The sequence below is a fragment of the Rhinolophus sinicus genome, chromosome X (genome assembly GCF_036562045.2).
Source record: "Rhinolophus sinicus isolate RSC01 chromosome X, ASM3656204v1, whole genome shotgun sequence".
In the NCBI taxonomy this organism is placed as follows: domain Eukaryota; kingdom Metazoa; phylum Chordata; class Mammalia; order Chiroptera; family Rhinolophidae; genus Rhinolophus; species Rhinolophus sinicus.
In genome coordinates, this window is record NC_133768.1 from 22,786,074 (window position 1) to 22,809,786 (window position 23,713).

At 35.7% G+C, this 23,713-nt stretch overlaps 2 protein-coding genes across 2 annotated transcripts in view; one reads left to right on the forward strand and one right to left on the reverse strand.

Moving 5' to 3' along the window:
* The window catches only part of IL1RAPL1 (interleukin 1 receptor accessory protein like 1), a 1,306,469-nt gene that overhangs the window by 391,674 nt on the left and 891,082 nt on the right, over nucleotides 1–23,713 (forward strand). The window lies entirely within an intron of this gene.
* LOC109457524 (cytochrome c oxidase subunit 6B1) lies at nucleotides 15,065–15,295 on the reverse strand. The gene has a single exon (XM_019750490.2). The coding sequence runs from the start codon at nucleotides 15,293–15,295 to the stop codon at nucleotides 15,065–15,067; it is 231 nt and encodes a 76-aa protein (XP_019606049.2).

Sequence of the window (23,713 nt, forward strand, 5' to 3'; positions counted from 1 at the left end):
AAGGTGATCACGCTGATAAATCTAGTACCCATCTGACACCATACATAGTTATTCCCATATTTTTGACTATATTCCCTATGCTGTACTTTACATCCCCAAGACTATGTTGTAACTATTAATTTGTCCTTCTTAATCCCTTCCCTATTTCACCCATGCTCCCATCTGACAACCGTCAGTTTGTTCTCTGTATCTATGAGCCTGTTTCTGTTTTGTTTGTTCATTTATTTTGTTCTTTAGATTTCAAATATAAGTGAAATCATATGGCATTTGTCTTTCTCTATATGATCTACTCCTCTCAGCAAAATGCCATCTAGGTCAATCCATGTTGTTGCAGATGGCAAGATTTCATTCTTTTCTATGGCTGAGCAATATTCCATTGTATATACAAATGTACCGCCTCCTCTTTATTCATTCTTCCATCGATGGACATGCAGGCTGCCTCCACATCTTGGTTATTGTAAACAATGCTGCAATGAATATATGGATGTATATGTTCCTTCGAAGTAGTGTTTTTGGGTCCTGCAGATAAATACCCAGAATTTGGGTTTCTGGGTCCTTCTTTGTCTCTTGTTATAGCCTTTGTTTTAAAGTCTATTTTGTCTGGTGTAAGTATTGCTACGCTAGCTGTTTTTTTTGTCTTTTTTTAACACTTCTGTTTTCACGAAATATCTTTTTCCATACCTTTACTTTCAGTCTGCGTGTCTTTCAATCTGTAGTGAGTCTCTTTTAGGCAGCATATGTAAGGATCTTGTTTTCTTATCCATTCAGCTCCCTATGTCTTTTGATTAGAGCATTTAATCCATTTACATTTAAATTAATTGTGGATGGATATGTAGTAATTGCCATTTTATTATTCATATTTTTCATCTCTTGTTTCTTTTTCTTCTTAAGTCCCTTTAGCATTACTTTTAATACTGGTTTGGTGGTGATGAAATCCTTTAACTTTTACTTGTCTGGGAAGATCCTTATCTATCCTTAGATTCTAAATGACAGCTTTGCTGGGTAGAGTAATCTGGGTTGTAGGTCATGGCTTTTCATCACTTGGAATATTTCGTGCCAATCACTTCTGGCCTGCAAAGTTTCTGTTGAGAAATAGCTGCCAGTCCTATGGGAGCTCCCTTGTAGGTAACTAACTGCTTTTCTCTTGCTACTTTTAAGATTCTATCTTTGTCTTTAACCTTTGGCATTTTAATTATGGTGTGTATTAGTGTGGGCCTCTTTGAGTTCATTTTGTTTGGGACTAGCTGTGTTATCTGGGCTTGTATGCCTATTTCCTTTGCCATGTTAGGGAAGTTTTCTGTCATTATTTCTTCAAATGGGTTTTCAGTTCCTTTCTCTCTCTCTTCTCTTTCTGGTTCTCCTATGATGTGAATGTTATTACATCTGATGTTGTCCCAGAGGTCCCTTAAACTATCCTTATTTTATTGGCATTCTTTTTTCTTTTTGCTTTCCTGATTGGGTGTGTTTTGTTACCTTATCTTCTAAATCACTGATTGATTATCTGCTTCATCTAATCCACTGTTGATTCCCTTTACTGTATTCTTTATTTCAGTTATTGCATTCTTCTACTTAGTTACTTTTGTTCAAAGGTTTTTAAGCATAGCAGCATCATGTATGTAACTAGAGAGCAATACATTTTAACCATAAAGAATCTTGAATTTAACTATTATTGCATATAATGTAAATATGTTTCAACCATTTTAAGTAACTTATCCATATATGAAATAAACGTGCATATCATTTGGTTTGACTGGATCCTTGACTGCTATTTATTTTGCTGAAGCTTCCATCATCCTGCCCACCATAGAATTATTTAAATTACTTAGACAGTTAGAGTGGTAATCAGACTAAAGTATCTCTAACTTTCCTTCCACGGCTACTTGTTCGTGTTTCTACTTTTGATATTCCTCTAGCAACAACACTAATCTAAAGTGTGTCTCCCTGGGTTCTCTTCCTGCATGATTTATGATTTACTAAGGATTAATATTAGCGTAGGAGCAATGCACTTCCTCCTGTCCCAGCCACATTTAGAAGTTCCAATTCACACTAACTTGGGGGTTCATCTTTTGAGGGCATTTTTATTCATCTATTTGTTTTATATTTTAATCGGCACTGCCTTTTACTCCCATATTATGTTATTCTGATATTAACACAAAATTATTAGCCAAAATATAATTACTATTTTCTTGATATTTATCTTATCTACTGATTGGCTTTACTGTAATTTTGAAAAATCTCCACATGATTTAATAGATTAAGAAAGTATAATCCTGAATAAATAAAATATCCAATTAATATAGGGAGGGAACAAGACTATATCACAAAAATCTGTGTGATAATAGTTTCAACAACAGAAGTGGAAATGACTGTGAGATCTCTGGATACTAGTATACTGAAGACATAAAAATGTATCTTTATTATCAATATTTTATATTTACTTTAAGTAGAATGAATAATGATAAAATATCTTCTTTGTGCTGCTAATAGGACCAAAGTTGTTTTTTATTTTAGTTAGATTCAGGTGTATAAAACAATGTAATAGTTAGACATTTATCATTTATATCACTCACACAGTGATAAACCCCCTTCCCCATCCACTGTCCCTCTGACATCGCACAGAGCCATTACATTTCCACTGTGTCTATTCCTAATGCTGTACTCCACTTCCTGTTACTATATATATATATATATATATATATATATATATATATATATATATATATATATATGACATTCATTACTCTTCAACTTCAGCTTCAGGTATGTAGTGCCATGATCAGGCATCTACACCATCCCTGAAGTGGACAAAAATATATTGAATAGCCTGTGTGAGACATAAGCCCAAAGTTCTAGAACAATGCTGTCCAATAGCATTTTCTGTTATGATTGAAATTTCCTGTATCTTTGCTTTCCAATATGGAAGTCATTAATCACTAGTCACATGTGGCTATTGAACCTTGGAAATGTGGTTAGTGAAACTGACCTGAAACAGAAGTTTTAATTTTATTTACATTTTTAATTTAATTTTAAATAACCACCATGTAGCAATTGGACAGCGTATTGGACAGAGCAGTAATACTTTAGAGACTGGCCAACTACCGTTAAGATGGTAACTCACACAACACTAGATCACTCTGTCACTCTCAGGCCAGTGCCACACTACAAAGAAACACAGATCCTATATTTACCAACAACCAAAGAAAAAGAAAACAATCAAAACAAACTTTGAAAGGTAAGTTTGGTATTTACGAGTTTTTTGGAAGAATGGCTAAAGTATTTAGGGATCCTCTTGACTCATTTCTCTCCTTGAAGACCTTTACCATGCTTCAGTGCTCTCTTCTCCCTTCGTCTCCAAACACTTCCCGCCACCAATCTTTTCATATCGTGTACCCTCCCCTCTCTTACTGGCCCCCTCGTCCCACCTCTTCAGTAGACCTTTTCAGCTCTGCCTCTGTACCCATTATTCCAACCATTATATCAACAGGTCCCTGACCAAGAACACTAAACACAAAACCCTCATTCCCAGAGAGAGGATGGGGTAGACTGTAATTATAAGCTCAAAATTTACTATCTGCCATGAGAATAAATATTTGTAAGGTCTAAATTTGGGTTATATATTAGAATCATTTGTAGATGTCACCCTTTTTCTACCCTCTAGGCAAGATTATTTCTAATCTGAATTTCATGAGGCCTCTAGAGTTTTAAAAAAAAATCTAATGTTTACTTAGTGCTTCGAGTAGTAGCAGTACCTCAAGGCATGAAAACATCTCAAGATCTCTTCCACCTCTTTGATCTAGTAAAAAAGAAAGAGTAACAAATATACACTGGATATGATTCAATCTAATGCGCATATTACTTTGTAAGTGAAAGTAATTAGCAGGGGGAAAGACGAAAAAACAAAAACAAAAACAAAAAACAGATGCCCTTCATCTTTCCTGAATTGGAAGCTTATCCTTTAGACTTCAGGTTTTATTCATGTGGGATTCATTCAACAAATATTTGTTGAGCCTTGACTGTGTGTTAGGCACTGTTTTAAAAACAGTTTATATGCATTGCTAATTTAAAAAGATGGAGGTCCTTGGCCACATGGAGTCCACAAAGTATAAGGGAGGCAGAGAGAAAACAATAAAACCCATAACATAAATTAAAAAATACCAGTTGTGATCACCGTAATAGAGGAATGAAGGGGGTTGAAAGACAGAGTGTAGGAGGATAGGGATTAGGGTTTCCAGACGGGAATTCCCACCTGTTCTCAGGAATTTGTTTCGCTTTCCCTTTCCTGAATCCCGAGATATAAACTGTTTTCTGTTCTCCATGATGAATCGTTTCCACAAAGTGACGGCTGATACTACCAACCACCTGGGTTCAAGAAGCCGATTTTCCCGATTTTCTGACCAATTTATCTTGAGATTGGGAATGGGAAAGCGAAAAAAATTCCTGAGAACGGATGGGAATTCCCACCTGGAAACCCCAATAGGGATGGTATACTAATGCATGGTCATTAGAAACTAAGTCCTACAGAAAATACAGAGTAACACATATGTACAGAGATTTTCCTTCATGTTCTGTAGATTTGACTTTGGCATAATCTATCCTTTAATGTAGTATACATAGGCATTCATACATGGCCTTTGATGAATCACAGTCTGACCTTTTGAATAGCAGATGTGAGATGAAGACTTCAGGTTATTCCATCAAAGTGCTAAATGCCAATCATCAGTTGAGTTTCAGGAATATTCCCCTCTTATCCTAAAGAGCACTGTTGGTGCAGTTATTTTCTTTTTAAAGAGTTGTCCATTTATTTTATGAAAATGAGTAGAAATCCCAAATGAAATGCCGATGTTGATAATATGGACACAAGGAAATCATACATGTCCCATTAGCCTTGTGTGGATCTGAACACATTAGACATAAACTGGTAGCTAGCGGTCTCCATTGAGAAGAAAAATAACAGAATCAAAGAGTACATTCAACATGCCAATACTTTAACACCCTCGAGGTTGTTGTGCCTAAAAGTTAAGATCTAATTGAATATTTTAAAAATATATGGTAGGTCTCGTGGAATGGAAACTGGCTTCCTATCATATGAGTCTATTCAACTTTTGCACATTAAAAACTTTATTTAAAAATTCATAATGTAGAAATTAAATGTAATATTTCTTATATGTTATGTTTGCTCCCAAGGTGTTATTTCTTCCCATTTTATATCTGATAAAATGGAGGTTAAGTAAATTGAGGAACAGAATGTAGCTAGGAAATTACATAGGTAGGATTCAAATTCAGAAAGATCTGGCTTTAAAGTCCATGTTTTTTCTAGTGAATGACTTACTATTAAAAGTATATTTATCAGGGATATTAGTTAAATTATCAAGAAACTGTTTTGTCCTTCATGTGGACAGGAATAAATAGTGAAATGGCAACAGATAAAAAAAGTAGTTGAAATACCTAATTTTTCTTGCCATTGTCAAGGATGAGAACTTGAGATTCTGTTTTCTTTTTTAAAATCCGAGTTGCTTTCCTGCACAGAAAAGGCATCCATTGATATTGAGAAATTTACTAATTTTTTATTTTGCTAATCCCGAGGGAAGGATTATTTTTTAGGATTAAGTGTAGTCAGTTGGTATTAGGATTTTGGGAAGTGCAAAATTCTATTAAAAACTTATCGATTTGAATTTATCAGAGGAAGAACCACTCTTTCCAATGTATTTGTACCTTGATGTATATGCAAAGTTCTGTTTCAACTTTTAGACCTTATCTTCGAATTTTCACTGATACCTTCAGAAATACTAGCTCATTCATATTTTAGGATTTATTTCTCTGTCACCCTGGGTACACGTATATAGAAAGAGTATCTCCTTTGTGCATTTAACGTTGAAATATTGCCTATGATCAGTTCTCCAACTTTAGAGAAGGTGGGGTTTTTGCTAAAAGTTAAAGCCTACACAGGAAAGTTGTTGTAGACAATATTCCAGAGATTAGTTAGTCTAATTTAACAACAAAGTCAATTTATATAGTAACTTTCTTTGCAGAATCGTGGCCCTATCAGAAACTCAATTCTCCATGCTTTGTGGGAAAATTACAGTGGCTGATTTCAGAAGTTACTGTGAGAACACATTTTGGAACAGTTCTGCTGCACAAGCCAGAAACCTAGATGCTGTGTTCTTCCTTACATATCAAAATTTAAAAAATCATGAAATTCTGACATCCTGCCTACTCCCTTATCTGGGCTAAATTCTGTGGTAAACTTTTCTACAGGTTGAAATATTAGAAATAAGATCAATACACACACAAACACACACACTAATTTCTCAACTTAAACAATGCAGTTGAATCCTAATTACTAAACTCATATAGTTTTCTTCCTAGGGAATATAGAATATTATTGTTATCAAGATATTATGCTGCATATATCCTCACTGGCTACCTTCCCTCTCAGCTCTCCTTGGTGGCTTATTGGATTAAAATAGAGAAGCAGAAATCTTACACAGAAGGAGTATTTTGACACACAGTGGTTTTTATCTTGATAATTTCACCAAATGTATGAACTGACTTTGTCAGTTATTGGAGTAAGTGTGCTGAATGCCCTCTGTGTGTGCATCAGGACAAGTGGTCTAATCAAGTTCAACTGTTCTGTGTCTATTTGGCTCGGCTTAATTAAAATTCAGCCCCGCTTTTGAGCAAGCCGCAGGGGTTTGGCAGACCTTCAAAGGGCTATACTGCAGCAAACAATAAAGGTGATAAAGGCGCACAATAATAATCAATACAATGCACATGCCCCTGTTACTCACAAATCAAGTAGAAAGTGGTTCCTTGAAGCATTCTCATCTACTTCCGGTGATACAATTACAATTTTTCAAACACTTTATTTGTAAGTTCGCCCACAGACTCCTTGTCAATGGGCTTGCTTTTTCTTTTTATTACTGATGAAGCAAAAGATGAAAGTAAGATAAATCAGCACAATACATTTATAATTCTTGTTTTATTTATTGCACACATGGATGAAACACTGCAAGAAGTATTTTTTACCTGTATGAGGAAGAGAGCCTTAATTCACCTTCCATTCATTTGTGGTGGTTGGGGGAAGGGTATATTCTTGGTGATCATCTTTTTTTATCCAGTCCCCTGTCTTTGGCTGACTGCCCTGATCCCAGATTTTCTCACAAACTGCCATCTGGCATTCTCACTGTCCCCCACATATAGCTCCTTCAGGACCTCCTGCAAGCAGGCTGGAGAATTTCACAGCTTGGGTGCTAGGGAGTATACTTGAAGTTGCAGCCACTTCAGGGTGAATTTCTCACCTACAACCTACGTATGTGTCATTGTTAGATGTTTAATGGAAAGAGCTGCTAGTGTCCTGTGGATCGGGAGACGAGGGCGGAAGTTGCGGAACACCTGTGGTTAGCTTTTTTTAACTAGTCTGCATTTGAAGCATGGAGATTGAAAAAGCCAGATCTCTGTCTTTCACATATTCATCTTGGAGCATGAGTGTGTAAATTCATATGGAAGATGCTTTTCAAAATTCAAAGACATTATTCTTACTTTTACAGTGCAAGTGATTACCATATCTCAAATTTATCAATGAGTGATGTTGTCTGGTTGGGCTGCATATGTAATTTTCACTTCACCTTGTAATTGAGATATAAAAAAAGAAAGTTTCACAAGGCATCCAGAATAAGTACACTGGGACGCCAGTTGTTCAAGACAGCTGGACGTGTTTTCTTATAGTTTTCAGCCTAATGAAACACTATCTCTTCTGTGCATAGGCTTTAGGTTTGATTTTGGCTTCTGGGTTTTATTCAATCACTCAGATAATTCTTATAAAGGCATTTTTCACCACTGTCTTCGATTTATCACTGACTTCAGTAGGCAAAAGAGAGATGCGCTGGGATAGAACCATCACAAATTTTCACAGAATTCTTGGCTAGTGGAACAGCTGGTCACAAGGCCAGGATTTTGTTGACTGTTTTTGTGGCTTTATCTCATTACATCTCTTATTAGCTGTAATGGAAGCCACTTACTTTTTACTTCCTTTACATTCTGTCCATTACCTACTCATTGCTCCTAAACATTCTTTTGTTGTTCTATTAAGATGACAAATGGCAGAAAATAAATTTGAAAACATTATTTCATTATTAGTGTAGAAAACAAGCTGCCTCAACACACTGAAAAGAATTGTAATTTTGAATCTGAGAAGCCAGGTCAGGTGTTCATTTGTGTTCAAGATGCCACGTTAAGATACCTTAATAGTCTTTGTAGAAGACTTATACATGTACTGATATACTGATACATATACAAGAATCAATGAAACTCCTGCAGTAGTGTATTTGCTGTGACATTTAAATTTTGTATCAAACAATTATATATATTCTAAATGTGTATAAAGACAAAGTTGTAAACACAACTAATATCATTTCTGTACTTAGGTAATTTAATCAGGATTTCCATGTGAACAGAAAATTAGAATAGTCAATGTTTATTCCTTCTGGAAATTTCCATCAGTTCTTTGTGTAGTTCATATTTTGAGAAATCAAATTTATGGTTGTAAAAGCTAAAATTTTCTTAAAATGTGTCACAAATGTATAACTCTATTCTAATAAAGTTTATGGTAGAAAAAAATCATTCCTAGGTAGTTATGTTAAACAGTTATGACAAAAAACAATGTCTGGTAAAACAAATCAAGTTTACAATATTTTCAAGACACTTGGTGATTTGGCTCATTCTTGTATTTTAACAAGCAGATGTCTTTTCTGATATTGTTCTTTATGTTCAGAATTATAATTTGTTGAACCTACATCTGAGCAACCAAACAAAGGTAAAAATCTCAAAGGAGCGTTGTTTCTCCAAAGTTAAACACAGATTTAAAAAAAATGAATGGACCAGTAGCCACCAAGTCAGCACCCTCACTCTCCAATTGATCAGTTGTTTCATTCCTGAGTGGACATAACCTTAATCTGCTTTAGGCATTATATTGAAACTTCATCCGTCTTTGTTTCAGTCTGTCTCATTTCTGAGCCAAATCCTCCAGCTTCCCTTTGAGATCTTATCTAGGATAAGCTTACCTTGTTGTATTAGATCTCAGAAGTTTCTTAAAGCTAAATCATGAATAGTATCATTGGTAAGTGAAGTTCAATAGATCTGGATAGGTGATATCTGCATCAAATGAGAATTAATCTAAAATCCTTTGACATATGAAATAGTTTTCTATTTCAGTGAAACAGACAAGTATTCAGTATTTCTTTTTAACCTGTTATCTCAAGCTTATGTTTCCCACTATTTTTTTCTGTTTCTCTCTTTTGACCCATGTGTAAGAGTGAAGCTAAAGTTCTATACCACGTAGTTACTAGGGGACAAACAGAATAGGTGGAATCTGAGGCCAGCCACTCTGCCAGTGAACATCCATTTAGATCCTTCCATGTGCAGAGTGCACCAACTGCAAAGATATATGATACCAGGACAGACAGACATTTGTATATCTCCAACTATAGAATCAAAATGCCAAAATTGAGCATTCTTGTGTGGTTCACCCAATAGTGATGATATGCATAAGAAGGATGGTTTTATTTTGGACTATTTTCATATCATCTCTTTGGAGACCTTTGGAATAGGGATCCTTTTTCTTCCATAATTTCAAACACCTGAATGCCAATGAGGTGTGAAATTCATAGCTTTAATTTCTCATACAATTTGGGACACAAATTATAATTTAGAAAAAGAGACAGCTAAACAAATGAGTGTGGACACACATATCCTCACATACAAATGCTTTGATAATGGATGCTTGTTCATAGAAATCGGAAATACATAGTTTGCTGTTATATCAATTTACATTTGACCATGATTTTCTTCTAAATGTAACAATCCTTCTCCTTTTGAATATTTTATGGGAGTCTTTTAAAGAGATGGTAACATATATCAAAAGAAAAAAGCGAGTCTACTGTATGTGTTTTATGTATGAGAGCATGCACAAAATATATTTTTTAACTAGATTCTCAGAAAATATTAAACCGATGAATAATGAAACATGACAGTCAAGAGCTTCAAAAATCTGAGAACTTTAAGCATATCAGATAAAATGTGAAACGGTGTTATAAAAATGTAACTGGATCCCATTAAGATAGTTTAAAAGTGCATCAAGGAATTTACATAATGGGCGGAGATTATTGTTCTTCCGACCTTATATTTTATTAAAACTTAACCTTTGATTCCATGATAAATAAAAGTTCAATGATATATGTATATCTCATCCTTGATCTTTCTGAAATGTTATATATTAACATAAAAAGTCCTGATATGTGATAGATACAATGCAAGTATTTTGGCAAAAGCTAATTATTTTCCAAGGACTGAGGTGATATTTAACTGAAGTTCTTGTTTTAAAGAGCGATATCAAGACAAAAATCTATTTGGATAGCATGAAACTTAAGAACAAAATATTGTTAATGAGAATACTGAGATAGAATTTTATGTTCAAGCATATACCTTTTTAATAAATTAAATGAAAATGTGGAATATGGAACCTCAAATATGACATAGATGAATACCGTATGATTAGTAGTGTTTGTCTTTTATTTAACAAGTATTTATTGGGTATCTCTTCTGTGGGAGATATTATAGTAAGTACTAGTAATTACGTAAGTAATAAAACAGACACAATTATTGACCGTGGGCTTGCATTAGAGTTTGGTACTACAAAATTTGGTGTTCTTTCAACCAAACATAGGTCGAATTCAGTGTGACATGAATTGTGATGATGAAGAATGATTTACAGCACACTTTAAAACACACCATCTCTCAACCGTAGCTCACACCCAACTGACTGCACTGAACAAGTATAAACTTACCACACATTGTAACTACGGTTCGACATGCTGCTTCCCATATTGAAGATCCTTGCCTTTCCGTTGGATGGCACTCGGCAGCAGCATTCACCGTATTTTGTGATCACAGCGGAAAGGTTCCATATCACACATAGCTCCTGGTATGGAAATTTCTATCAAATAAAAACATTATGATGTGTCCTCACCCACCTTATTCACCATATCTGGCACCATGTGACTTCTGGCTCTTACCCGAAGTCAAAATGACCATGAAAAGTAAACATTTTGAATCAATTCAGGATATTGAGGCAATCACAACAGTGTAACTAAAGACACTCACAAAAGAGGACTTCCAGAACTGCTTCAGAAATTGGCAAGAAGGATGGAATAAGTGTGTTCAAAGCAACAGGTAATATTTTGAGGGGGATTAATGGCGATGTATCTTTCACTGTAATTTTTTTTAATTTAAACATTAACTGTATCTTTTGATCACACACACTATATATATGGTAAACTGTCAAGTAGTGATAAGCACTCTGGTGAAAATAAAACAGGGAAACTACTTTAGACTAGATGGTCAGGAAGTGTTCCCAAGTGGACCTGAATGATGAGAAGAGCCAGCCATGCCATGATGTGGGGAGGAGATTGAGACAGAGGGAAAAACTAACACAATGGTCCTGATGCTGGAATGAGCTTTGTGTGATTAAGAATCCCAGAGAAATCAAATGTGACAAGAGCAGTCACTCTCAAAGTGCGATTACCAGACCAGTAGCCTCTGTATTCAATTAGTTAATAATATCATATTCTTTTTTTTAAGTTTATTGGGGTGACAACTGTTAATAAAGTTACATAGATTTCAGGTGTACCATTCTGTAATACATCATCTATATATCACATTGTGTGTTCACCATCCAGAGTCAGTTCTCTTTCCATCACCATATATTTGATCCCCTTTACCTTTATTTACCACCCCCCTTCCCCCTTCCCCACTAAACTATTGTCTGTATCTATGAGGTTTTGTTTCTTCATTTATTTGTCTTGTTCTTTTGTTGTGTTCAGTTTTATATACCACATATCAGTGAAATCATATGGTTCTCTACATTTTCTGTCTGACTTATTTCGCTTAGCATTATAATCTCAAGATCCATCCATGTTGTCACAAATGGCACTATTTCATCTTTTCTTATGGCAGAACAGTATTCTATTGTATATATACCACATCTTCTTTATCCATTCATCTATCGAAGGACACTTTGGTTGTTTCCATGTCTTGGCCACTGTAAACAAAGCTGCAATGAACATTGGAGCACACGTGTCTTTATGGATAAATGTTTTCAGATTTTTTGGGTAGATACCCAGGAGAGGGATTGCTGGGTCATATGGTAATTCTATTCGTAATTTTGTGAGGAACCTCCACACTGCCTTCCATAGCGGCTGCACCAGTCTGCATTCCCACTAACAGTGTATGAGGGTTCCTTTTTCTCCACAGCCTCTCCAACACTTGTTACTATTTGTCTTGTTGATGATAGTCATTCTAACTGGGGTGAGGTGATATCTCATTGTGTTTTTTATTTGCATTTCTCTGATGATTAGTGATGTCGAGCATTTTTTCATATGTCTATTGGCCATTTGTATGTCCTCTTTGGAGAAGTGTCTCTTCAGGTTCTCTGCCCAGTTTTTAATTAGATTGCTTTCTGTTGTTGTTGTTGTTGTTGAGTTTATGAGTTCCTTATATATTTTGGATATTAGCTCCTTATTGGAGTCATTATCATATTCTTATTGAATCCTTGAATTGAAAATTATGCTGTGGTTAAGTATATCCTTAACATTTGGGGAAATTGAATGAAGAGTATATGACAGGATCTCTTTGTCCTATATTTGTAGTTCATCTGTAAGTCTGAAAATATTAATATTTGAAAATGAAAGTTTAGAAAAGTAGCAAGCTACTATAAATCAAAATGAATTGTTTTAAGCAATGGAATCAGTGGAATGCTGTGATATAATTTGTGTTTTAAGAAAAATATTCTTGCTATGGTGTTGAAAATGGGTGGGAAGAGACAACCAGTGTATGTGCAATGATCAATGGAGGGACTGTTGCCATTCTCCAGAGGAGAAATTGTGTGGCTGGGAATAGCACGATGGTAGTGGTGGTAAGAGCTATGGGAAAATTCATGATAGTAGTCTTTGAAGTAATAACTTAAAAGGCATGGATTGGTTGGATTGGAGGGGCAGAGATAGAAAATCAAAAGATACCTAAGTTTCAGGCCAGAGCAATTAGAATGATTTATTGAGAAGGCAAAGATTGAAGTGGAAGTTCGGCAAATAATGACACTTGATTAGTTTTATAAGAAAATTATTAAAGTACATCTTAATAGACAATTTTCAATATTGTTATGAGCATTGTTTATTTCATTTTAAATATCATTAAAGTTGTCACTAATTTAGCTTGATGAATGACATATTGACTATAAATAAATTAACTCGCTTGGGTAGTCTCATATTTATCCTGAGATTTTTAATTGAATGCATTTTGAAAACATGAAATTGTGAAGTATATTAAAGAAAATAATTAACAATACCAACAGGTATTCTTAATTTGTTCTTAGGAATTTTTACCTCCATATGTAATTTATCTTTTTTTTCCTCAATAGATATTTATGGAGTGGCTGCTTTGTAGTAGGCACTAATCACTGAGGATATACCATTGAACAAAACAGATCAAAATTTCTGCCCTGATAGAATTTACATTCTAGTAGAGGTGAACCATACAATTTAAGAAAAATAAGTAAATGAATGGTATGTGGGTGAAATAGAAGGTTTAGACAATAAGTAATATGAATGTTAAGTCAGATGATACTAAGCATATGAAGAAAATAAGGCAGAGAAGAAGGATTGGTAATACGAGGGAAAGAAAGTGTTTGGGGTCTGGAAGGGATTTTTCTTTTAATTAAAGTTTATTGGGGTGACAGAGGTTAGTAAAGTCACATAGGTTTCAAGTGTACAATTCTGTAGTACATTATCTATATCTCACATTGTGTGTTCACCACCTACAGTCAGTTCTCCTGGAAGGAATTTTAATTTAAAATAAGGTCCTTAGGAAAGACCTTGTTGATTAGGAGTTGAAGGAGAGAGCCATGAGGATTACTGTTGAAAGAACATTCTTGACAGTAGGAAGAGTAAATGTCCCTTAGCTGGTGGGCAGGGTGAAGGATGGGCAGAGTAAGAAGAGGTCAGAGAAGTAGGGGAATATGAGACGATGACATGATTTGGCAGACTTAAAATTAACACGCTAGGCTATAGGGGGCCATGGGCTGAAGTGAAGAAGCTAGTTAGTTACAAGACTATTCTGGAAGTTCAGGTCAAAGACAGTATTATCTAAATTAGAATGGTATTAGTAGAAGACAGTAAGAAATGGTTGGATTCTGTATATATTTCGAAGGTAGTACAGGTAAGATTTGTTGATGGGTTGGACTTAAGGTGTAAAAGAAAGAATGCTTTCAAAGATGACCTCATGATTGACCTGAAGAACTAGAAAGATGACATTGCCATTTATTGGTATGGAAAAGATGACAGGAAAAGTAGGTCTGGATTGTGGGTGTGGTCAGTAGGTCATTTTGGACCTGATAAGCTTGATATGTTCCCTCGACTTCCATGTGGAGAGGTCGGCAGGCAGTAAGCTCTAAGTAATCAGAGGCCAAGTGAGACGACCAGATCTCTGAATAGCAGAGATTGCTGCACTGAATTAGCAGTTATATTTCAAGTGGCTTTTGTTTTGGTATTGTTGCCAGGAACTTAATATACAAGAATAACTTATTTTTAGGTTTAAATGTATTGAGACTGATTTCCTCAATTCTTATGAGAATTTTGTTCAGAATAATTTTATTTTAATAAAGAACTTGGAAGATCAAACACAGCTTAATTGCATTAATATTATTAAAAGAATGGGGACTTAAGCATGTGGTAAATTTAATAAAAATGGTAGTGTCTTATAGGAGAGTGATCAGAATAGGGGGCTTTTTTCTTTCTTAAAGCAAATTGTATGTCTTTATCAGCAGTTTCCCCCCCATACTTTTCCAACAAGTATTTATTATTACTTAAGCCATGATTCAGGATTCCAGGGTGGGATGTACCCAGGTCCCCCTTCACCTCCCTGGGAGAAGGATGGAGGACAGAGGAGAAGGGGTGGAGCCAGTTTAGACCTTCCCAAGAAATGTGAAGATGCAAGAAATGCAAGAAATGCCTTCTGCTCACTGGTCATCCCAGGCCAACACCCAGGTTATGGGGCAGAGGGACTTGTACACACGCCCATACCATTTGCACAAGGAGATATCGTCCCCTTTATCAGTCATTGCCTTCTCATAGTAGGGGAAGTCCAGGTAGTTCTGCCAACAGTTCCTGGTTTGGTTCTGGCTGGGAAAGCGGCTGTCAAAAGAGGCAGTCTTGTAATTCTTCATTTTGGTCTTGATGTCTTCTGCCATGCTGCTGACTCCTAAACAAGCCCCTGAATCAGCCGGCCCCCGGCTCAATGTGTCTGCACTTATTTTTAATAGAATGTGGAAACCTAAAACTAAGATCACTCCAGTTTATGCTATTTTGCAATGAAATAAGGAAACTCATGAAACCATGTCATGCTAGTTTGGATTATTTTTGATTGGAAATTTTCTACTAAACACTGTAAATGATATAGAGAGACTAAATTCTGCATGTGAACGTGACCTGAGATAGCCATCAAGCCATGCGTTTCCTTCTGTTTTCCTATTAAATGCATGGAAGTAATCAAGCAATAACACCAGCTATTATATTAGTTTGAAAATAAAAATAATGCTGTATACCTATAAATATGAATATGTTTTCAACTCTTCAATGTAATTATACTTTATAAAAAACAAGCCTGTTATTTTTGTCTTTATCAACCTTTATTTACCAGGAAAGAATATTACTTGAAAATAAAGAAGCTTAAACATTTAAGTAAGGATTGGAGAGACGGACAATATTATGAACCGTACTCCTAAATAGGAATCATTTTTAAAAGCACCGATATAATAACTTGGAAAGAAGAGGTAGAAGGAAAAGAGGGAAACAAGGAGAAATGACTTACCTAGGGATTGCTTGGCATTGATCAAATGAAGGAGTTTCTTCTGAACTTTTCACTTAGAATCCTTCAGCTAATATTTGTGTCATTACTGTCAGAGTAGTTTGATTTATCAATTATGAGGGTAGGGATTTAGAAAGACAGGCAAACTCATAAATAACCTGGTCCACTGCCCTTTCCCCCTTTGACATATGGTGGATCAGAGTTTTCTCCTTCTAGACCATCTCAACACCAAACAAATTACTCAGCTACTATCAGTTCCCTTCATGTACCTGGCAATTTCTTGTCCTCTTACTTTGATTATCTTTTCTTTTCTCAGATGTGCAATAGTATGGAATACGTAGTGGCAAAAAGACTATCAACTAGAGGATAAACATAGAAAGCTAACTTTGGGGACTGTCAATAGAGCAGTTGAAACCCCCACAACTTCCTTTGTGTTGACACAAGCTCCCACACACACTTATCTTCTATGCACCGGAAAAGGATCATTCTCTTTCTAAAAATAACATTTTTATTGACATATAATCCACACAGCATACAATTCACCCATTTAAAATGTAAAATTCAATTGTTTTTATATATACACAAGAGTTGTGCAACCATCACCACAATCAATTTTAAAACATTTTCATCACCCCAGGAAACGACTCCATAGGCATTAACAGTCACTCCCCATTTCAACCACAACAGTCCCCCTCCTTGCCTCAGCCCTAGGCAACCCCCAGTCTACTTTCTGGCTCTATGGCTATGCCTATTCTGGACATTTGTATAAATGGAATCATGCAATACGCTGTCCTTTGGGACTGGCTTTATTCACTGAATAAGAGGTATTTAAGATCCACCCACCCTGAAGCATACATCAGTACTTCCGTTCTTTTTATTGCCAAATAATAGTCTGCCGTATGGGTATACCACATTTTGTTTATCTGTTTATCAGTTGATGTTCATTTCAGTTGTTTCTAATTCAGGCTGTTACGAATAATGCTATGGATATTTTTGGATAACTTTTTGAGTGGACATATGATTTCATTTCTCTTGGGCATACTCTTAGGAGTGGAATTGCTGGATCATATGATAGCTCTGTGTTTAACCTTTTGAGGAAATGCCAGACTGTTTCCCAAAGTGGCTGCATCATTTTACATTCCAAATAGCAGTGTACTATGGTTCTGAATTCTTTATATCCTCACCAACAATTATTATTATCTCTTTTTTGATGTGGTAAAACAGACATAATATAAAATTTACCATTTTTACCATTTTAAAACTTACAATTCAGTGGCATGAAATACATTCACAGTGTTGTTAAACTGTCACCATTATCCAGTTCCAGAACTTTTTCATTATTTGATTACAACTGTCATGGGGGTATGAAGTTAGTATCTTGTTGTGGTTTTGATTTTCATTTCCTTGATTTCATGTAATTATTGGCCATTTGTACATCTTCCTTGGAGAAATGTGTATTCAGACCTGTTGCCCATTTTAAAATCGGGTTATTTTCCTTTTCATTTATTGAGTGATAATCGCAAAAAGACTCATTCATAAGTTAACCATGACTGTATCTCATGAAAACCCCAACCATCCCATGTTGTCAGATTAAATGTATTTGTCACTGATCCTGGGCTTGCGCACTCTATATAAGGGCATCTTTTTATCATCAGAACATCTAGGTTGGGTTCCTGCATTTATGGAGTGTTGAAGAAGTTGTACAATAAGCAAATACTTTCACACCCTTCTCTTTGTGAACCTCCATCTCTGAAAAACAAATATGAAGAAATATGTTAAACGACAGAAGCTTTTATTGTATAACACGAATTTCTAGGATGTGCATTTGTTTTATTATAAACTACCAGAGAGTGCTTTGAAGAGGATCGTTCTTAAATCATTTTCTTGAGGGAAGTATAAGATAAACAGGTATTATTCCACATTTGTTCATAGGGATGCACTTATTAGTAAAATGCCTAGTAGTTGATGTGTTGGTATTTGGTTTATAGTTTGTCAGAGCTAAATGGAATTTTCTATTTCCACAGTTTATATGGAATGTGTTTCAAGACGCGATTTAAGATATATGATGGACATTTTCCCCCTGTTGCATTTATCATTTATTTTTGTGGGTTTCAAAAAGAAGAAATTATCTTATTGGCATACTGTCATGCTTAGTTTATGCAGCATACTAAATAAACGATAATCAGTGGACTTAGCCAAGCAAGAGAGTGGGATAGAGTGGGATTTTATTTGTCAATGGGTAACTACAGATACGTATGTACAGTTACTGTTAAGCTGAAAAGGAAGTGATGGCAAGACCAAGATCTTGGTTATCCTAACAATTTGCAGTTTCTCAGTCTATTTCTGAAAAAGTTGAGTACTTTCCAAGATCCCAAGCACCCCCACCCCCCTGCCATTCCTACCAGATTTATTCCAAGCAATGGTAAATACACCTGGTATGCAAGGGAAAATACTCACTTTTCAAGCCAGTTTTGAAGGAGTCTCCAAGACATTGAAGGGAGCCAGATGGTGTGCAGACCATTCTACAAAGTTTATGATTACTTTGGCTAAAGCAGCTGGTCTCTGCAATGAAAAAGTTGTCATGGCAGAAAAAAATCTCCCTTTTCCCTCAGTGCAGCTGGGCTTGTTTAAGGAAGGCTTTTCCCAGGCGAGTGTTCTCTCTGCGTTGGGCGTTTGCAAGTGTGTTGTACTTAGAGAAGTTAAACGAGTTCTGTTGAACCAAGTTGACAAAAAACACACAAATGACCCAATGTTAAGTTTTTTTATTTCAGTATGGCTTAATTGCCTTTTTTTTCTTTTTTCTTTTAAGTTTTCACCTCTTAGCAGGTCTTTCCTGTCTAGCATCAGAAATAACAACTGAGACTATTCAGGGGGGAAAAAATGGCACTCTTCCAAAAGAGAAAGTGAACTTCAACACAATTCCTGGATTCAAAAAGCATTGCAAAGGAGAATTACTTCTGCCAGCTTTAGTCATTTGACAGCTCAGTTCTCCTTTTCCAAAATGTCATCTGAAATCTCCCTCAACTTACTAATGAGAATCCTGCATTTAATTCTTTGATATTTATGGAGAGAGAGAGAGAGAGAGAGAGAGAGAGAGAGAGAGAGAGAACTTGCACTGTTTACATGATAAGTTTAAATATAATTAACTGTTGTACTGTTGTCTTTAAGGTATTATTTTTGCATTCTCATTATGTAGAATTTAATGACATGCAATATTTTTGTAAAAATAATCTTGGAGTTGTAAAATTATAGGCTTTATTTTAGCTACAGGAATATTTATCTGAACAGATACCTAAGTGTTTCTGTAAAGAATGGGTCTATTTTACTTTATCAGCACCTAAGGGAAAGGTTAATAGCTATGATGTATCTTTTCTGTTGTGTGTGAAACATGCAGTGTTCTGGGCTGTTGAGATTTATGGTGTGGAAGACAAAGCAGGTGCTATTCCAAGCCTTCTTTTGACAACAGACTATAAACTCAGCCCGAACTTATCTGTCAGAAAGTAAGTTAAAATAACATTAGGGAAAACCTAGAATTTCACACTTTCCCATACCTTCCTGTCTCTAGCTCAGAAATTTAGCCAGTATGATTAATGACCACTGTTATTTGTGAGCTTTCCAAGTCCCTGCAGACATAATGAACTTCACTCTTCAGCCACGTAGAAGGAAACAGGCTGTGAGAGCTCTACAGCACGACGTGTTCACAATTATGAGCTCTCCCCAACTGGAAAGAAATAGGGAAGAGGACAAATCATCTCCCCATATTACACAGGCAAACCTTAAAATATTTTCCACACCCTCTCTCTTGTTTTCCTTCCAGCTTCCTGCACCCTACACTCCTGTGCGCAAAGAGAGAGAGAGAGAGAGAGAGAGAGAGAGAGAGAGAGAGAGAGAGAGTCTATTTTCTATTTTTTGATAATCCAGAATCAAAGCCTAACTCTACTTAATCTTGTTTCTTACATTTTTCTTCATATAAAGCCAGTCAATCATGCCTGCTGATTCTTTTGTCAAAATATGTTATAGATTTTTCCTTTCCTCTGTTAATTTCTCCCTGCCATCTCATGTTTATGTTATTTTGATCCCTGAGGCTCCAAACCCTCTCCCCATATTCAGATCATGCAACATCTTTATTTTCCTATGTCCTTTATTTTCATCCTAGTGATTTCTTATATCGTCTCTAGTCTGGCCCCGCATCCAGGCTTGCACATTTTATTTTCTCTCTAATACGGATATCTCTTCATTCTCAAACTTAACAATTATTACCATCAAGATGTACTTTTCAAAGCATCTTTGATAATCCTTCTTAGACCAGCCTCACCTAGTAATCATACTCTCATCTTGTCGGGGGAGGAGGGTACATTCTTCTAAACTGCTTACAAAGTTTTCATTCGATAATACCAATTGTGTCTTAGGCTCCTTAGTTAAGGAAAATAAAACTTCTAGCTCATCTTCACTCTTTCAATGGGTACTCTGCTGTATACACAGTTGGTATCCGATGCCTTGTCAAATATAATTCAAAGCAGGTCAGTTTGCAACCTTGATGAAGTGAAGAACCACAAATTCTAAACTTCCAGCAATCCCACAGCAGTCCCCAGTTCCTCTAGAGTACTTGTGGAAATTATGTTCCTTATAAGCCATTGAAAAGTTCGAGTGTGGTGCTTGCTAAAAGATTTCAGAAAGTAGTCTGTTGGTTAATACCTGTGCGGACAACCATGTACTGACCAAATAAAGAGAACATTTCCAATGATATGATCAAGAAGTGGGAGAAATTAGGCGGCCAGTTGGCTCAGTTGGTTAGAGCGCAGTGCTCATAACACCAAGGTAGTCGGTTCGATTCCAACATGGGCCAGTGAGCTGCGCGCCCCTCAACTAGATTGAAAACAATGACTTGACGTAGAGCTGATGGGTCCTGGAAAAACACAATGTTCTCCAATAAAATTAAGTAAAAAATTAAAAACGAAGAAGTGGGAGAAATTAATGTCCATCCCCCACCAATGCTTGTTCATGCTGCCGCTTCGCGTCCTTCCCATATGGAGTGTTCTTTTGACTAGAAAAAGGATTAGACATCACTGTAGAAGAAAGGCACTGTCTGGTGAAGCTAATAGGGATTTGCATTCACATCCCATGTTTCATCTTGCAAATTACAATTATTTTTCTTTCTTGTTCCCACCCTAGAAGCCCCATATATGCATTGTGCATATATGATGCTGTCGTTCTTCTCCATTGCTTGTTGATTCTTTACTAAATTCTGAGCTCCTTGAACACAGATCCTATGTCTTGTTTACCTGCACGTACCTGCAGTTATCTCTTTGCCTTACACACGACATGTGTTCAATAACTGTTTACTGAACAGAATTGAGTCATTTTCGAAAACTAGTCTATATAATGGATTCTGATGATTTCCTTTTATTCTACAAATAGATTTTCTATCCTAATTTTCCTTTCCAGTGTCCTACCACTCATAATACAGCATGCTATTCCATCAGGCCAGAAAATGTGGATGAACACAGCTGCTCAGATATTCATCATTTCTTCTTTTGCACTAGTCTTAAAGACATTGATTATATCTCTCTTATGGAAAGCAATTATCCCATTTTATGGTAGTTCCATTGTATAAGTTTGTCTTCCTAGTGGACTATCCGTTTTTTCCCCCCAGAGGGACACTATTTCTCACTGTTCCCAGAACCAAGCATGATGTTTGGTAAATAGTTGTTGCTCACTTCTTTTTTTGTAGAGGTTGAGCTCCACAGCGTCCTTTCATGCCTTTTTTGTCCTCTTTTTAGATTGTCTTTAGCTTGTCATAGGATTTGTGCATTGCAGTGCCATTGCTCTCAGCCTCCTACACTCTTTTACCAACTCCCCTTTTCTTTCCATATTTCCCAGGTGAGACACACATTTATTTTCGTTTACAGTTAGATGGCCTTCTCCTTAAGAACAGTGTCACACATGACATAATACGCATTATGTGCTCTGGAAAATAAACCATATGTAGGAATAATTCCATAAATTTTATTGTAATCTAAAAGTGTTTTTTTTTTTAAATCCTATTTACTATCATAATTTTTCAGGCCTCTCTGGTACCTAAGATGCCCTCACTTAACAAGGGACAAAATACAATCTTTGAATACAAGATCTGGAAAGATCCTTAGGGAGACTACTTGGCACATAAATAAGATACATAGAAGGTAGGAAATGACTCCATGTTCACGCCAGTAGTCGGTGGCAGAGTGACTATACAGCCCAGATCTTCTGGCATAATTATAAGGCTACGTATCGGTCATGGCAACTCATGTCTTTAGTCACATTGACCTTGTCTTTAATTGTGTGGAGTATCACAGAAAAAAAAATGGTGGTGTTTGTACAGCTTAAATGAATGAATACTTTCTGGTACATACATTTATTTTTCACATTTAAATATCTTAGAGGACTTGAATTTTTTTTAAGGAAATGTTTAGGAAAATATGCTTAAATAAGTGTATTTTAAAAGACATTTAAAAGTTCATTTAAAAGACAGAAAAAACATTGCGAATTGATGGAAAATGAGGAAACTTATTCAAAGTGACATTCATTGCAAATTCTTTCTGATATCAGATATTGAAACAATGCATTTAGCAGCATTGTTCTTCCTATTACCAAACTGAAACAATTTGAATGTCCATCAACAGTAAAATGGATAAGAAACTGTGGTAAATTCACACAATAGAGACCTATTTGGAAATGAAAATGATGGAACTATAACTACGTGCTATAACAGGGATAAAGTTTGAAACATAATCAAAAGAACTTAGACTCAAAGGCGTACTTATTGTGTGATTCTATTTGTATAAAGTTCAAATCTATGTGGTAAGAAGTCAAGATAGTAATTACTGCTGGGAACATGGAGGGGGTAGTGATTGGGAGGGGCATAATTTACTAAAGAGTTTAGGCTTAATTTGTTCAGAGACTCAGAGATCTGGAGAGATTTGAATCAAGGGAGGAACATCAAGGTGGCCAGTACCTGCAAGCATGAAGACCTTTCCAGAAGAATTTAAACAAGGGAAGGGTTGTAGTGTTGCCATGACCAAGACACATCTGAGAGACATTTAGACAATAAAATTGATGGAACTTGTATTTTGAAAGAATGTGGATGAAAGGTAGCAGGGAAACTATTGAGAGTGATTTGTAAGGTTTTCTTTTCCAGTACTTATACATGATATGTCACAGGCATAATGGGGAAATGGATTTAAAGGGATCTAGATTCTTCTCAAATTTTACTCAACATGTTTATATGAAATCCAAAATAGACTGAAACTGTAGTGATTTTATTTAGTTTTGCAGCCTCAATACATGCTGTTATTTTGTTCAGTTAATTGAAAATGAAAATATGCCTGACAGTACGCTGATTTATGTACATGCTAATCTGACAGTATTGTAGATAATAGGTCTCATCATACCTATTCATTTGGGAAATGGGAAAAAACAAAACTGTATACCATGAAAGAAGTCCCTATGTGACATATATAAGGTTTGGGAAATGGGAAAAAACAAAACTGTATACTATGAAAGAAGTCCCTATGTGACCTATATAAGGTACAGTTGGTTTAACAAATGTGTATGGTGAATGTGTATTACCACGTTTGAAAATGAATGTGCTCATTTTGTGCTCATCATATATGTTCATTAAGTATTTTAACAGAGTTTTAAATGATAGCAGATCTTAGAAATCAAAGTTTTTGTAGAAAAAAACCATTAATTTCATGTGTGTACTCTATAAAGTAGAAACAGAAAAAAACGTGCTTTGGAATTTTCTGCGAATGCTAAAAAT